Source organism: Girardinichthys multiradiatus, chromosome 13, assembly GCF_021462225.1.
Source record: "Girardinichthys multiradiatus isolate DD_20200921_A chromosome 13, DD_fGirMul_XY1, whole genome shotgun sequence".
Lineage (NCBI taxonomy): Eukaryota > Metazoa > Chordata > Actinopteri > Cyprinodontiformes > Goodeidae > Girardinichthys > Girardinichthys multiradiatus.
The window spans coordinates 8,686,271-8,702,858 of NC_061806.1; the positions used below are offsets into that span (position 1 = coordinate 8,686,271).

A 16,588-nucleotide genomic window follows, 5' to 3' on the forward strand; every position below is an offset into this window, starting at 1 on the left:
CTAAGGACACCAAAAAGTCCATCTCTGAATGGAAACAAAAAATAAAGTTATGGTTCTGGAGTGGCCTACACAAAGTCCAGACTAAAATCCTATTGAGATGGTCTGGCAGGATCTTAAACAGGCTGTTCATGCTCAAACACCCTCTGATATGGCTGTTTTGACAACAATTCAGCAAAAAAGTGTTGTCCAACAGTCCTCCATAGTGATATAAAAGATTATTTGCCAGTTATCACAAAGACTTGTTGGCAGTTGTCATCAAGGGTGGCATAACCAGTTGTTAGGTTTAGGAGGAGATTACAAGCTGGCGTGGAGTTGGTTTGGATAGCTTTTTTTCCATTAATTGATGAAATCATGATTTAAAAAAAACCTTTTTGGGGTTATCCTTGTCGGATATTAAATTTGTTTTATGACCTGAAACATTTAGGCCTGACAGAAAATCAAAAACAGAAGAAATATGTATGGGGGAAAATATTTTTTTTAAAATGCAGTATTTTTAACAGAAAAAGGTAAATTTATTTTTAATCCCAACCTCCTTTTGGAATATTTGTTATCACCAGTGAAGTTTTTTGGGGGGATTAGGTGGATGCTCTCTTAATGTTGATATTCTGTCCTTGAAGGGGCCCAGGGGAGAACGGGGAGCAGATGGACTTCCTGGCAAGACTGGTTCCAAGGTACTGCTGCTTAATCCAACCCTGTAACACACATCGATCAAGAGAAAACATGTTACATGTGACCCCAGGAGATGGCATATGTCTTTTCCACATTCAAAGTTGACTCTTTGTTGGCCATGTGTCTTATCTGTAGGGTGACGAAGGGCCTCCTGGACCAAGAGGTCCTCTGGGGGAGAGAGTAAGTTCAGATCTGGCTTTTGTTTGGGACTTGAGATATTTTTATATAAAAACTAAATCTGTTTTATAATGCTATGTAAATGTCTTGTTTACAGGGAGAAGCTGGCGCCCCTGGTCGACCAGGTGCTGATGGCGCACGAGGAGAAAGAGGGATTCCGGTAGGAAGTAACACAAAAATAATGATTCACGGCTGAATGATTAAAATCTTCTCATATGAAGAGGGAGACCTGATTTTCACGCTTAGATACATTATCTATAGGATTAGGTGGACTTGTTATAAAGCATTACTGTAGTTATGATGTTGATAGCAGCTAACCTGGTCATGAAAAACATAAATTATAGCTGCTAATTTAAGGTTGGCTTGAAATTATTCCGTTTGGACCACAGACCGAATGGAATAGAACATGTCACCAGCACCTGTTCCTGTTTCAAGACTACTGACTACTGCATCATTAGGCATTTGCAGTTACATTGCAAATAATTTATTACCAAAATTCCTCCAAGTAATGGCAGCCCAAAACCCAAAGGTGGTACTACAAAGGTAAAACTTTCCATTTTAGCTGATTTTATGTGTACCACCTCTCACAGGTTTTCTTTCACGCTTACCCTGCATTTAGCTTAATTTAGCTCAATGCATCTTCCCATCAACTCTGAGCTTCCCTGTTCCTGCTGAAGAAAAGCACCCCCACAGCATGATCCTGCCACCATTCCCACAACGGAACATTGACCTGAGCTGTGGGTCTCTGCAGCTCCTCCATAGTGACCATGGGCCTTTTGGCTGCTTCGCTGATTTGTGCTCTCCTTACCAAGCCTGTCGGTGTAGGTGGATGGTCATGTATTAGGCTTTGTGTCTTTTAAGTAATGGACATTAACAAAATACTATAATGCTTGTGGCTGTAATGTGGAAAAGTGTGAATACTCTTGCAAAGTGCCGAATAAAGTCAGTGTTGTTGAGTGTAACATTAAAAGGTTTACATTTTCCTGTTGTTTTCCCACTGCATATAAAAGCTGATGTACCTGGTACATGTAGAAAATCTGATTTTGGCTTTTTTTTATAAAGGGAGAAAGAGGAACAGAGGGACCATTTGGGGCAAAAGGTGAAAGGGGTGACAAGGTAAATGTTGAGAAACAGTTCATATGGCTGTGGTGGTTGCTCTGCAGTCTTGGCTGTACTGAAATAATTAGAATGCAGACTGTGAACATGCCGCCTCTTGCCTCAGGGTGAAGTTGGACCGAGGGGACTCCCTGGGGTTCCAGGAAATGTAAGTCAAGTACCAGCTGTTTTCCATGTATAACAGAGTATTTACAACCTTGTAGCCTGCTGTAGTTTAATTTGTCATATACTGTGATGTGTTGTGTTGACAGGTTGCAAATGTCATCCCTCAGCCTGGAGAACCAGTGCGTAAACACTTTCACTTAAAAGAAGACCTCACTGCATTATCTTGTGTATTTTTGAGCTAATATTAATGTTCAAGGCAACCTTATTGTTTTTTTATATTTTATTCATAGTAAGGTAATAGTTTCCTTCTTTACCTACTTACCTAAGCACTCCAGTCTTCATTTCATAGTTCTTTGTCCTGCCCTGCATTTACAGGGGAAGCCTGGAGAGAAGGGAGAAAAGGGGGACCAAGGAAAACCAGGAGAGATGGTGATTCCTTGTTTCTTTTCACCTTATTTCTCTTTGGTAGTAAAAGCACATTTGGTAATGCGCTCAGGTATCCACTAGATGTCAGCAGTAATTTTCCAACAGAACTATGAAATTGCCCTGAACACATTGGCTTAGGAGCTGCTTAGGACATCATGTACTATCCAGTTGCCACACTTTAATTATTACACATTATGTCAGTTTAACACATTGGTATTAGTAGTGTTTGCATTATAGTACTATAGAAGTACAAGTACTATAAACATGTTCTGTCAGGGTTATTCAAAGTGCTTTGTAGCAGATTATCCTTATTACTTGTCATGTTATTTATTGCAAAGTCATAAAATCATACAGTGAAAAAATATTGACCCCCTTACAAATTTCTTCAGTTTTTTTATTTCCATTTGGTAATATATATGTTTCAGATCAAACTATAGGTTAACCAAAATAAATACAAAAAGCAGTTTTCAAATTATGTTTTCATTTCTTATATATTATAGGGAAAAAAAAACTTTTTAAACCAACTAGATGCTATGTTTTGCAGAGCTGAGTTCAATTTCACTTCTAACACACAGGCCGGATTACCGCCTGACCTGTAAAGTACAGAAATTACTTAAACTGTACCTATCTGACAACATGAAGTAGGTTGAACAAATCATAATTTCCTCAAATAAAGAAATGTGAAACTAGATCAGAAAAAAAGTTATTAACATGTATCAGTCTCACATGTGCTAGAAGACATTAACGAATTTCAAAAATTTTGGAAATGTATTGTTTGGACAGACAAGATAAAAGTGGAATTTTCCTTTCTAGTGGACATAAAACTATAAGCAATCCCCAAACATGGCAGTGGATGTGAGATGATCTGGCCTGAGATGATCAAAAATTACCCAAATGAAGGCTTTGGGCCCTGTAAAGTCTGAACTTAAATCAGACTGAGATCCTGTGGAATGCCCTTCAACAGGTCCTTCACACTCAAAAAAATCCATTGTGGCAGAGTTGAAATATTTTTGCAAGAAACAGTGGGCTAAAATACATCTGATATGATGTAAAATATTCATTTCCATTATCCCGAACACTTGATGGCAGTTTTTTGATTTAGGGGGAAATTACTTTTGTACATAGGGCTATGTTTGATTTAACAATTTGTTTCCATTAATCTTAATAAATGAAATCATAATTTGAAAACTGCATATTGTATTTACTCAGGTAATCTTTTTATAATAATAAAGTTTGTATTTAAGTGAGTAAATGGAAAAGAAATGCAGAAATCTGTTAGAGGACCAAATACTTCTGCAAAACCCTGAATGCCCTTTAATTTAGAGCATCAGCAATTCTTCCAATCCAGGTGTTTTGTGTGACCTGCAAAAATATATCTTTGAATGACATTTTCCCTTAACCTTAGGGTCCAAGAGGCTTACCTGGTGAACAAGGTTTCCGAGGACAACCAGGAGCACCCGTAAGAACCCTGTAATATCTGTTTTTACAACACTATCATTTTGTGTGAAATGTGCCTGATTAGTTGCTTTTTTAGGGCCCAAAGGGGGATACCGGACTCTCAGGGGAGATCGGTCGTGTAGGGGACCCTGTGAGTTCTTTTGGCAAAAAGAAGTTAATGTCTTACATCGAGACATAAAATGTGCTGTAATCAAATTGCAACGGCTTGTACGTTTTCCCCAGGGTCCACCTGGTGCTGCAGGACCTCCTGGGCCACGTGGGATACCAGGAAGTGTGGTAAAAGTTTTTGTTTATTACATATGCTGCAAATCTCTTTTTACCATGGTTGATCGCAGTTTAACATCAACAGCTTTAAAAACTATTTATAGGGCATTCCAGGCATCATTGGGCCTCCCGGTCCAGCTGGGCAGAGAGGAGATAAGGTGAGTGTTTTTATTCCAGAAGCTACAGGTATGCTGGGTTGGATGTGTTTTTGGATGCATTTATACCATGCAGGCAACCCTTTATGCAGCAGGCTTTTTGTGAGCCGTGAGTGTCCTTGCAAGTCCTCTGATACTCTGCCAGTCTTTGAATTTCTTTCAGTACAGCAGCAGCAGCAGGGATGACAGTTTGCTCACTCTTTTGTTTTGTATAGCATTATTTTGTCTTTAGTTTCTGCTGTTACATTTAAACCATAACATCATATTCCAGTTTCCCAATGCACCAGCTATGATATGTATCTCTTAGTGGATGTCATGGTCTAGCTCTGAAGCTTGGAATCAGGACCCCATCACAGTCTGACTCTACTTTAAATAAAATTAGTTTTGAGCAAGTTAAAATCTCACTGAATTCAGAATATAATGTAGTAAATGGATCTAAAGCATCTTATTTCCAGTAACATCCCAAAAAATGGATAATAACGTTGCTTCTTTTTTTAATTCCTCTGTTTATGATAGGGTGACCCAGGTAAACCAGGGCAATCTGGTCCCCAAGGCCCACCAGGAGAGCCTGGTGTGATTGGACCTCCTGGACCACCCGGGAAGGGCAAAGATGGCCAAAACGTAAGATTATTAATCAATTAAATAATGAATACATTCTTTATTTAGAATTTAGAATTCTGTTTAGTCACTATATTTTTTGTGTGCCAAATGTTTCTAGAGTGTTCTGGCAGTTAGAATTGCTGTACATCTCTAGTCATTCACTGTGCCCTGTCTCCAACAGCATTTTTTTGTTGTCATTTTAGTTTCAATTTCAATTCAGTTTTAATTCAGTTTATTTATATAGCGCCAATTCACAACACATGTCGTCTCAAGGCACTTCACAAAAGTCAGGTACATACATTCCAATTAATCCTAACCATTGAACAGTGCAGTCAGATTCAGTTATTTATTCAAATTGGATAAAACGTTTTTCTATCTAAAGAAACCCAGCAGATTGCATCCAGTCAGTGACTTGCAGCATTCACTCCTCCTGGATGAGCATGTAGAGACAGTGGACAGTCACTGGCGTTGACTTTGCAGCAATCCCTCATACTGAGCATGCATGTAGCGACAGTGGAGAGGAAAAACTCCCTTTTAACAGGAAGAAACCTCCAGCAGAACCAGGCTCAGTGTGAGCGGCCATCTGCCACGACCGACTGGGGGTTTGAGAGAACAGAGCAGACACAAAGAGAACAAAGAAGCACTGATCCAGGAGTCCTTTCTATGGGAAGGAAGAGTAAATGTTAATGGATGTAGCTCCTTTAGTTGTTTCATCCAGAAAGAATGAACAGATAAACCTTGAGCCAGTTTTCAAGGTTACAGTCTGAAAAAGAGCACATAGAGTTAGTCACAGTAAAAGCTCAGTCAATTGCTATGTCTAGGAGAGAGAAAGGGTTAAACACTGAAAGACAGGGCCATGTGGATCATCGGTAGAGGGTGAGCATTACGTTGTTGCCAGCAGAAGCTCAGACAATTCCCCTCTCCAGCAAGGTGTCACAGGTAGACACAGAGTCAGGCCACATGTATCTTCTAGGAAGAGAAAAGAGAGAACAAAGTTAAAAGCTGAAATAACAGCAAATAATCTAAAATTGGAGAGTATTGTGAGAATGTAGCAAAGAGGGTGAAAGTGGTAATTATGTCCTCCAGCAGCCTAAGCCTACAGCAGCATAACTACACAGATAGCTCAGGATAACCTAAGCCACTCTAACTATAAGCTTTATCAAAAAGGAAAGTTTTAAGCCTAGTATTAAAAGTAGACAGGGTGTCTGCCTCACAGACTAAAACTGGGAGCTGGTTCCACAGGAGAGGAACCTGATAACTAAAAGATCTGCCTCCCATTCTACTTCTAGAGACTCTAGGAACCATCAGTAAACCTGCAATCTGAGAACGAAGTGCTCTGTTAGGAACGTATGGAACAATCAGATCTCTGATGTATGATGGAGCTAGATCATTAAGGGCTTTATATGTGAGGAGGATAATTTTAAATTCTATTCTGGATTTAACAGGGAGCCAATGAAGGGAAGCTAAAATAAGAGAAATAATTTTCATCAGAACTCTTGCTGCAGCATTTTGAATCAGCTGAAAGCTTTTAACTGCATTTTGTGGACATCCTGATAGTAAAGAATTACAATAGTCCAGCCTTGAAGTACAAATGCATGGACTAGTTTTTCAGCGTCACTCCTGGACAGGATATTTCTAATTTTGGCAATGTTTTGGAGGTGAAAGAAGGAAATCCTGGAAACCTGTTTAATATGGGATTTAAATAACATGTCCTGGTCAAAAATAACACCAAGGTTTTTTATGTTTTTATTGGAGGTCAATTTAATCCCATCCAGGTTAAGTGATTGACTAAGCAGTTTCTTTTTTAAAGACGACAACTTCTGTCTTGTCTGAATTTAGAAGCAGAAAATTTAAAGTCATCCAAGTTTTTATGTCTTTAAGACATGCTTGTAGTCTATCCAACTGGTTGGGCTCATCAGGATTCATGGATAAGTAAAGCTGAGTGTCATCAGCGTAACAGTGAAAATGTATCCTATGCTGCCTGATAATTTGACCTATTGGAAGCATATATATATAGTAAAGAGAATTGGCCCAAGTACTGAATCCTGTGGTACTCCACAGCTAACCATGGAGTTTAAAGATGATTTATCATTTACATGAACAAACTGGAATCCGTCAGACAAATAAGATTTAAACCAGCTTTGTGCTGTTCCCCTGATCCCTACAGCATATTCCAGCCTTTCTAAGAGAATATTGTGATCGACTGTATCCAATGCAGCACTGAGATCTAACAGAACCAGTACAGTACAGTCCATTATCTGAGGCTAGGAGAATATCATTTGTGACTTTCAGCAGAGCTGTTTCAGTGCTATGATGAGCTCTGTAGCCTGACTGAAACTCATCAAACAGATCATTGCTGTGTAAATGCTCACACGTTTGATTAACAACTATTTTCTCAAGAATTTTAGATAAGAATGGAAGATTGGATATAGGTCTGTAATTTTTCAAGTCATCTCGATCAAGCGAAGGTTTCTTAAGCAAAGGTTTAATTACAGTTACCTTAAAAGCCTGCGGTACATATCCATTTAATAAAGATAGGTTAATAATACCTAAAATGGGGCTGGTAATCAGAGGGAACACTTCCTTAAATAATTTCGTTGTGATTGGGTCTAACATGCAAGTTGAAGGTTTAGATGAAGCTAATATTTCTGATAACTCAGGAAGCTCCACAGGATCAAAACAGTCCAAACACATATCATGTTCTACAGTTATCTTCCAATGTTGTCTCACTTGCTGAGGATGAAGTAATTATCTTCAGGAGTATGTCAAAGATTTTATTTTTAATAGAATCAATTTTATTTAAGAAGAATCCCATAAAGTCATGACTGCTGAGAGCTAAGGGAACGGATGGCTCAACAGAGCTATGACTCTGTAAGTTTAGCAACTGTAATAAAGAGAAACCTAGGATTATTCTTGTTCTCTTCTATTAATGATGAGAAATAAGCTGTTCTAGCTTGACGAAGTGTCTTTTTATACAACAGTAGGCTATTTTTCCAGATTAACTAGGAATCCTCTAGTTGTGTAGAGCGCCATTTTCTCTTCAATTTTCTAACTCTGAATTAAACCATGGAGCCAGCCTCCTATGAATAATTACCTTCTTTTTCAAAGGGCCTGCATTGTCAAATGCATCACGCAATGATGAAGTAACACTATCAACAAGAGAATCAATTTGTGAAGGGGCAGAAACAAAATTACCATCCACTGTGTTTTTCTGTGATAATGAGGAAATTAAATGTGGAACAGATTCTTTAAAGGTTGTTACAGCATCGCCTGATAATAATCTACTATAATGAAATTTTCTTTCAGGTGTGGAGTACTCGGTTAAATCAAACTCAAAGGTTATTAAAAAATGGTCAGACAGGACAGGGTTATGAGAAAATATTGTTATGTCTTTACACTCAATGCCATATGTCAGCACAAGGTCCAGAGAATGAAGACAAAGGTGGGTAGGTTTGTTAATGTTTTGTGTAAAGCCAATTGTGTCTAAGATAGACTAAGATAGACTAAAGGCTATATTTAGGCTATCACTTTTAGTGTGAACATGAAAGTTAATATGTTAATACTATAATAACCTTATCTGTATTTAACACTAAATCAGATAAAAGGTCTGAAAACTGATCTAAAAATTGAGAGTAAGGGCCTGGTGGACGGTACAAAACAACAAACAGAAGTGGTTTTATTGCTTTGCAATTTGGATGAGGAAAACTAAGGATTAAATATTCAAAAGAGTTGTAGCTATTGATTGGTCTGGGACTAGTCAATAAATCGGACTGAAAGATGAAAATTTAAATAATTAGTAGGAGTTGACTTATTTATAGTAACGGGATCCTCTTGCTGCAGCCAGGTTTCTGTGAGGCAAAATAAATCGATCTGTTTGTCACAAAACAGGTCACTAACTTGCAAAGTCTTTGAATAGAGATATCTTATGTTCAGTAAGTCACATTTAATTGTTTTATTTTTCTTTTTAGTCTGAGTTGTGTTTATTTTTATTAGATTTTCCTGATTTCCTCCTTTTAGATTATTTTTTAACCTATTCAATTTTGGTCGTGGGCGAGACAGTGTCTTAATAGGGTAATGGGTGGGTAGCAGTACAAAAGCTGCAGAGAGGAGTATTAAACTACGACCCTGCTTCCTGGTCTGAACCCTGGGTTGTCAGAGTTTTGGAGAACTAATAAATTCAGCCAGATTCCTAGAAAGAAGAGCTGCTCCATCTAAAGTGGGATGGATGCCGTCTCTCCGGATCAGACCAGGTTTTCCCCACAATGTTTGCCAATTATCAATGTAGCCCACATCGTTTTCTGGACACCATATAGATTTATCTCTTCTTTTCTTGATGTGTTTTATGTGAACAAAAATTACATACATATTCTGGCTCATATCAACCCCTTCCAACCTCTGTGCTTCACTACAAGGACTCTATATTAGGAATGTAGCAGAAAATGTTCCTGACTGCCTGATAACATGGAGCATAAATACCATAGTTTTCCAGTATTACAATAAAAATACTGCAAAAGAAAATAAATAAGCAAAGGCCCAATTTACTTTGTCTGCATTGTTATAACTTAGGGGTGGGCTGCTCCAGACCTCGACGGCCGGTGCACAGGCACTCATTAACAGGATGCCATTGTTCACCATGGTGTAAGTCACAAGTGACAATGCGCTTCTCTAATGAGCAGGACAGGTGGCTGACTCTGAGGGTCTCCTTCTGCTGATAATCTTTGGCACATTCCGCCTTTCATAATGTAGGACATTTAGGGGATAGATAATATTAGCCTTTGATTTAGCCAGCTGACTGACAGGGTGTAGCAAGAGGGTTGGGACAGCTACTGTGTGCAACATAAAACAATAAAAAAAGAATTATTTTATCTCTAGCATTTGTATGGCTTCTCATTGAAAAGAACAGAGACAGAAAATTTCACAAGTTTTGAAACTAACTTTTTAAAATAAATAAATCCAGCATATTATTGTTGTTTTGCCTTCATTTTGTTTGAACGCTTCAACTGGCTACTTTCCATAATCATTACCTAAATTTAATTTAAAAGAATCAAGCAAATTCTGTTTCTTTTTTGTCCTGTACAGAGGTTGGAATTGTGCCAGAACCTTCATAAACTACTGCCTGAGCTGTCAAATAACCTTAACATTACCCCTATGAACCTGCAGCCTTAGATGACTTTAAATTGACATCCTCTGATAGTCACAGCTGACATTTTTATGGCTCCTCTTAACCCTTTAATCCTGGATCTCAGTGAATGTTTACTATTTTTGTGTTGTCTCAGTTTTGCTGAGTCATTTAGAATTATTTATTTTATATAGTGCCTTGATTCCTTTGAGACACAACATGCTTGTCCAGATTATAGATTTAGAATATTAAAGACCATTTCTCTTAACGGTATAATCAAATCGAAGATTTACACTTTTAGCTTTGTTTACTAAAAATGCTGAAGTCAATATTCTGTCTTATTATACTTACGGTCCCCTGGAAGAGTATTCACACCTCTTGAATTTGTATGCATTATTTCACAACCACAAACGTCAATGTCATTTATTGGGATTTTGTCTGATAAACCAAAATAAAGTAGCTTGTAATTGTAAGATTTTTGCTTCCTTTTTTTACAAACATAATCCTGAAGTGTGTTTGTAGTCAGCCCTCTTTAGTCTGACATCTTTAAATAAAGTCCAGTGCCAGAATTTGCAAATACAGTCTACCTCTGTACAATTAAATCTCATTATATTCATAGCTGTGAAGGTCACAGAAGTTTGATAGGTAACTTTAGTGAGCAAACAGAGAAGTTTAAAGCTGTCATGTTTGGCTGGTAAATTACTCAAATGCAGAGCAAACTAAAAGTGAGAACTTTTAATTGAAAAACAACACAAACAAAAGGAACTTACAGAATGCAGATAGAACTAGCAGGAGCAACGGGAGTCATGGAAAATACTAGTAGAAGAATGGACTGAATGACAGAAAAATGGAAGGAACCAGTGAGGACAAAGAGAACTGATCAGTATATGAGGCAGGGGTAGAGAAATGACAGGCAGGACCTATAAAACAACAAGGAACATGCTGAAAAACATGAACATAAATGAAAACCATAAGCTAACAACTCAGAGCAGAGTTAAGTTCTAAAACAATATCCTAAATTTTCTCACAGTGCTCCGTTCAATCCACCATCTGAGCATGCATTGCAACCACCTAAACTGACAAGTCTGGGTAAAAAGGGCATAATTAGAGAAGCAGCCAAGAGGCTTATGATAACTCTGGATGAGTTGCAGAAATTTGCAGCTCAGGTGGTAGAATCTGTTGGCCGGACAACTTTTGCTCTGGCCTTTAAAGATAAGAGCCAATAATCAAATAAAGTCATAATAGGTCTGGTGTGCAGTCTGTTAAGTCAAATTGAACATGGAGAGGAAGGTGGTCTGGTCAGACGGAAAAAACAACGGTACTTTTTGGGCTACACGGAAAGCGCCATGTGTGGTGGAAAATTAACATTACACATGTCCCAGAACACCCTATCTCCACAGCAAAACATATGACGTGGGGATGTTTTTCTGCAGCAGCAACAGGGAAGCTGGTCTGAGTTGATGAGAAGATGCATGGAGATAAATTCAGGGCTATGCTGGAGAAAAACCTATTAGAAACCTGAGACTGCTGTGAAGGTTTATTTTCCAGCAGGAAAAGGACCCTTAATATACAGTCAGAGCAACAAGGAAATTGTCCAGCAAAATATTTGGAGCTGTATGTGCAAGCAAAGATGGCGCCACAAAGTATTGACTCAGATGTGTGGAAATGCTACAGACAGAATATGTTTGTAATACAAATTGAAAACCAATTAAGTGCCACTTTGTGTTGGTCTACATCATGAAATCCTAATAAAATACACTGACGTTTATGGTTGTATCATGACAAGGGATGTGAATAAATTTGCAAGGGAATACAGTCAGTCAGTCATTTTCTATCGCTTCTTCCATAGTGGATCGTGGGAATACATGAACTTTTTTTCAAAATAAATAACCATCTAGGGCAAACATGACTGTGATACTAAATATCCCTTTTAGTAAGTTTATCCACAGTCAAGTAAAGTCAAAAATACCTGCTGTGAAATAGGCCAGTATTCCCTGCTGTTCTTTTGTATTCCACATATTCTCTCCCTGTAAACATCTGTGGGCTTGTTGAGCCACACAGTAACACAACTTTCTGTCTGTACAGAAAACCAGCCTGAGTTGCAGATTTTGTTGCACACTTCAACATGTTTCTTTATCATTTCTCCCCACCAGACATGTGGCTGTCCTGCTGACGAGGCAGGCCCAAACAGGAAAGACATTGTTAAGACATATTACATTAAAGTGGCACAGGAGCACAACAAATGTGGCTTGCAGCAGTTCTATTGTTTACTCCTGCCAGGTGCTGCCAGGAGCCGTGCATGATGGAAATTATAGCAACAAGCACAAGTTATCGATTCAATAGAAATGTACTTCAAGTGCAAACAGTTTGATTGTTTTAATTGTGCCCTTACAGGGAGAGCCAGGACCACCGGGCAATCAAGGACTACCTGGACTGAAGGTATACGGATTTAAACATTTTTTGTTAATTATGTTTATAAGGACAGTGATTTTTTCATACTCAGCAGTATTGCTTCCTTGTGGAAACTATACGCCTTCTCTCATCCACTGATGGGAGACTTTCTGAAACTATAAAGATTAACTGTGCACATAAAATGAGATTCACCTATGAGAATTTTCACCTGGTGACACTAGTTTTAGCCCTTTCAGATTTACACAGATTTCACACATTTCACATGTCACAGGTTTATTATTCCGTGTTATACTTTTGCATTTTAGTAGTTAGTGCAGCTTGCATTACAAAAATGGTCTCCCTGTGTATTTCTTAGAAAAGGTAGACTCTTACCTTAACTCTGAAATTTCCAAACGGCTCAAAACATTTCCTTATCCAGCATGTTCCATGAGAGATAGAGGTTGGAAGCCTAAAAGGGTCAAACAAAACAGCTTTGCTACACTAAGTTCAGCCTTCCTGTTATTTGCTGAAAGTCTCATCCTCACTCGATGCCTTAAAGTATCTCAACATTCTCAACATTTTTGAGAAAACACTGGCCTGTTTTTAAAAAGCTTCTTACCTTTCTCTGATCCCTGTGTGTTGATATTGACCACCTCCCTTTTACTGAAATAGCTATTGTTGAGTGTGATTCAGCTTCCACACTAAATGGTGTTGCTTAAAGCATGACCTGGTAGCGCTTAAGCATAATTAGTTAATCAATCCAAAATAGATGTTTTCAACTCTACAGATCCTTCAGTGCCTTATTTTTAATAATAATGATTATCCTTTTCAAAAAAACAAGGGCAGTTTTAGAGTTTAGTGCTCTTTGACCTCTGATAATGAGGAACTTAATGTCTACAGCAACAAACAAAAGTGTTTAAGAAACAAAATTTGAAGAAACATGTCAAAATAATGTCTGTATAGATTATCCTGTTTATTAAGGGGTTTGTCTTCAGTCACACATTAAATGTGCAGTGGTATTTAATCATTGATAGCCAAACATCACAGCTGAAAGACTATATGAAATTCTGTTCCCAGGGCCCACCGGGGCCACGCGGACAGGCCGGGTTACCTGGGGACAGGGGTTCCCCAGGGGAAGGGAAAGAGGGACCTCCGGTAAGAACATGATTCCAAGCCAAACTGACCCACTTCTGTGCATTGAATTGAAGATATCCGTATGTGACTGTGTTTGTCTCTGCAGGGGCCTCCAGGGAAAAATGGGGAATCAGGAGCTGTGGTAGTTATTTATGCGATGAATATTGGAGAATATGTCTGGTTTTCTGTTGTATTTCTTCAGTGTGTGTATCTGGGTTTCAGGGATCGAGAGGTCCACCAGGAGTTGCAGGTCCTCAGGGCCCAGCAGGGCACAATGTAGGTTTAAAAATAATAAAAATGATTTGAATTTTGTGGATGTTAATTATTTTTTTCATTTGCCACATTTTAATTAAATTCAGAGAAATTTTTAAGCATAAAAATGTAACTTGTTTCTTTTGCTCCAAACTCAGGGTTTACCAGGAAGGCCAGGAGAAAAGGGATCACAAGGAGAGCCCGTAAGTCTGCATGCTGAGTGCTTTTACACGGCTTGAATCTTTCTACAGATGTTCTTAGTCCAGAGCTCAAACAGCTGTGAGTCAATAGTACCTTTTAGCTTTTAGCTGCAATAGTTGATGACAAGGTTAAAGAACACATGCAGATTACACAATGAAAGGATGATCTAAAAAGAGCTATAAATGTCAGTGACTTTGTTTCTCATCTGTTCTTAAACTTCTTTAAATTGAGGCATCATGTATTGCTTTTCGAAATATGTTGGCATACCTCGCGTTGTCAGACAGGTCCTATTTAAGTGATTTCTGGTAGTAATCATGCCTGGATGTAGCTACTGAAATTAAACTCAGCTTTCCCAAATGTGAGGTTGTCACATTTGATTCATAATTTAACAAGGTGGCTGAGTACTTTTTCACATAGGGAAAGGTTGGTTTGGTCAGCTTTTTTCCTTTCATAAATAAAGTCCTAATTTAAAACCGGCATTTTTATTTGTTATCTTTGTCTGAAAAAAAACATCTGCTTCGTCTTCTGAAACATTTAACAGTGTAAAAAAAGTCAAAACCAAAAGAAATCTAGTCTGTGTGTAAACACATTTTGACACTATGTAGCTACTGTCTGATTTATTTTAGCTTCTTATTTCAATTCAATTCAGTTTTATATATATATATCCCCAATTCACAACACATGTTGTCTCAAGGCACTTTACCAAGTCAATTCAATCGAATCATACAGATTTCAAGTCGGGTACATACATTCCAATTAATCCTAATTATTGAACAATTCAGTCAGATTCAGGTTATTATTCAAATTGGTTAAAAGGGTTTTACATCTAAGGAAACCCAGCAGATTGCATTGAGTCAGTGACTTGATGACATACTCCTGGATGAGAATGTAGCGACAGTGGAGAGGAAAACTCCCTTTTAACAGGAAGAAACCTCCAGCAGAACCAGGCTCAGTGTGAGCGGCCATCTGCCACGACCGATTGAGGGTTTGAGAGAACAGAGCAGAGACACACAAAGAATACAGAAGCACTGATCCAGGAGTACTTTCTATGGGAAGGAAGAGTAAAGCATTAATGGTTCTAGCTCCTTAAGTGGCTTCATCTAGGAGAGAAAGACAGCTAAGCAGATGAACTCTGAGCCACTTTTCAAGTCTTGTGTATGAAAGAGAGCACATACAGTTAGTCACGGTAAAAACTCAGCCAAAAGCTATGTGTAGCAGACACTGAAAAACACTGACAGACAGGGCCAAGTGTATCATCTGTGGAAGGAGAGCATTAAGTTGTTGACAGCAGCAGCACAGCTGATGCCCCCCTCCAGGAAAGTTTCCCAGGTAAACACAGACCCAGGTCAGATGTACCTTCTAGGAAGAGAAAAGCAGAGAGAGAACATAAAGTTAAAAACTGAAATAAATAATGCAAAATTGGAGAGTAGTATGAGAATGTAGCAGAGAAAGTGAAAGTGGTCATTATGTCCTCCAGCAGTCTAAGCCTATAGCAGCATAACTACAGAGATAGCTCAGGATAACCTAAGCCACTCTAACTATAAGCTTTATCAAAAAGGAAAGTTTTAAGCCTAGCCTTAAAAGTAGACAGGGTGTCTGCCTCACGGACTAAAACTGGGAGCTGGTTCCACAGGAGAGGAGCCTGATAACTAAAGGATCTGCCTCCCATTCTACTTCTAGAGACTCTAGGAACCACCAGTAAACCTGCAGTCTGAGAACGAAGTGCTCTGTTAGGAACATATGGAACAATCAGATCTCTGATGTATGATGGAGCTAGATCATTAAGGGCTTTATATGTGAGGAGGATAATTTTAAATTCTATTCTGGATTTAACAGGGAGCCAATGAAGGGAAGCTAAAATAGGAGAAATATGATTCCTCCTAATTTTCATCAGAACTCTTTTTCCTATCATTTCTTTTAACATGTTTAATGCTAAAGCCTCTTGATGTCTAGTACTGATAAATGTACTACCTTTGTCCCTATATAGCCAGCTTCCTTGGACAGAGCTTCAGTATTTATTCCCACTGAATTCAGCCTCTAATCTTGTTTTATTGATGATCTTCTTTTGCCGTTTCTCAGGGAAAAGCAGCAGATCTCTCCGACTTGAATCTGAAGGTAAGAAGACCCTCCTCCATATCAATGAGAAACTAATTCAAATATGGGTCCAGTAGCTGACCACTTCATCAGAAACCTGCCTGTACCATCTTTAGGATATTTGCTCAGACTGCCCTGCAGGTCCTCCCGGACCACCTGGACTGCCGGGAGTCCCCGGAGATAAAGGAAACCAGGGACCTCCTGGGAAAAATGGCCAAGATGGATATTTGGTAGGACAAAGCCATTATCATGGTTTCATTATTCTAAAATCCTCCCCTGTGATTTTATAGTACATTTTCACATCTTTAAGAGAGTGTTATAAAGTGTGCCTTCACTAAATTTGCCCTTTGTTACGGATGAGGTCCTAGCCTTGGCATCATCAGTCACAGTAGCTGTGATGTATGGTGAGAATCTGTCTGCATCATTA

At 38.6% G+C, this 16,588-nt stretch overlaps 1 protein-coding gene across 3 annotated transcripts in view; it reads left to right on the top strand.

Moving 5' to 3' along the window:
* The window catches only part of col22a1 (collagen, type XXII, alpha 1), a 93,692-nt gene that overhangs the window by 56,218 nt on the left and 20,886 nt on the right, over window positions 1-16,588 (top strand). For all 3 annotated transcript variants that reach the window (XM_047383515.1, XM_047383516.1, XM_047383517.1), the window contains 19 exons: window positions 618-671; window positions 805-849; window positions 944-1,006; window positions 1,909-1,962; window positions 2,069-2,110; window positions 2,214-2,246; window positions 2,443-2,496; window positions 3,899-3,952; window positions 4,028-4,081; window positions 4,174-4,227; window positions 4,320-4,373; window positions 4,887-4,991; window positions 12,484-12,528; window positions 13,558-13,635; window positions 13,721-13,756; window positions 13,837-13,890; window positions 14,025-14,069; window positions 16,147-16,182; window positions 16,278-16,391. In XM_047383515.1, the coding sequence (XP_047239471.1) occupies window positions 618-671; window positions 805-849; window positions 944-1,006; window positions 1,909-1,962; window positions 2,069-2,110; window positions 2,214-2,246; window positions 2,443-2,496; window positions 3,899-3,952; window positions 4,028-4,081; window positions 4,174-4,227; window positions 4,320-4,373; window positions 4,887-4,991; window positions 12,484-12,528; window positions 13,558-13,635; window positions 13,721-13,756; window positions 13,837-13,890; window positions 14,025-14,069; window positions 16,147-16,182; window positions 16,278-16,391 (1,074 nt within the window). The remainder of the gene's footprint in view (window positions 1-617; window positions 672-804; window positions 850-943; window positions 1,007-1,908; window positions 1,963-2,068; window positions 2,111-2,213; window positions 2,247-2,442; window positions 2,497-3,898; window positions 3,953-4,027; window positions 4,082-4,173; window positions 4,228-4,319; window positions 4,374-4,886; window positions 4,992-12,483; window positions 12,529-13,557; window positions 13,636-13,720; window positions 13,757-13,836; window positions 13,891-14,024; window positions 14,070-16,146; window positions 16,183-16,277; window positions 16,392-16,588) is intronic.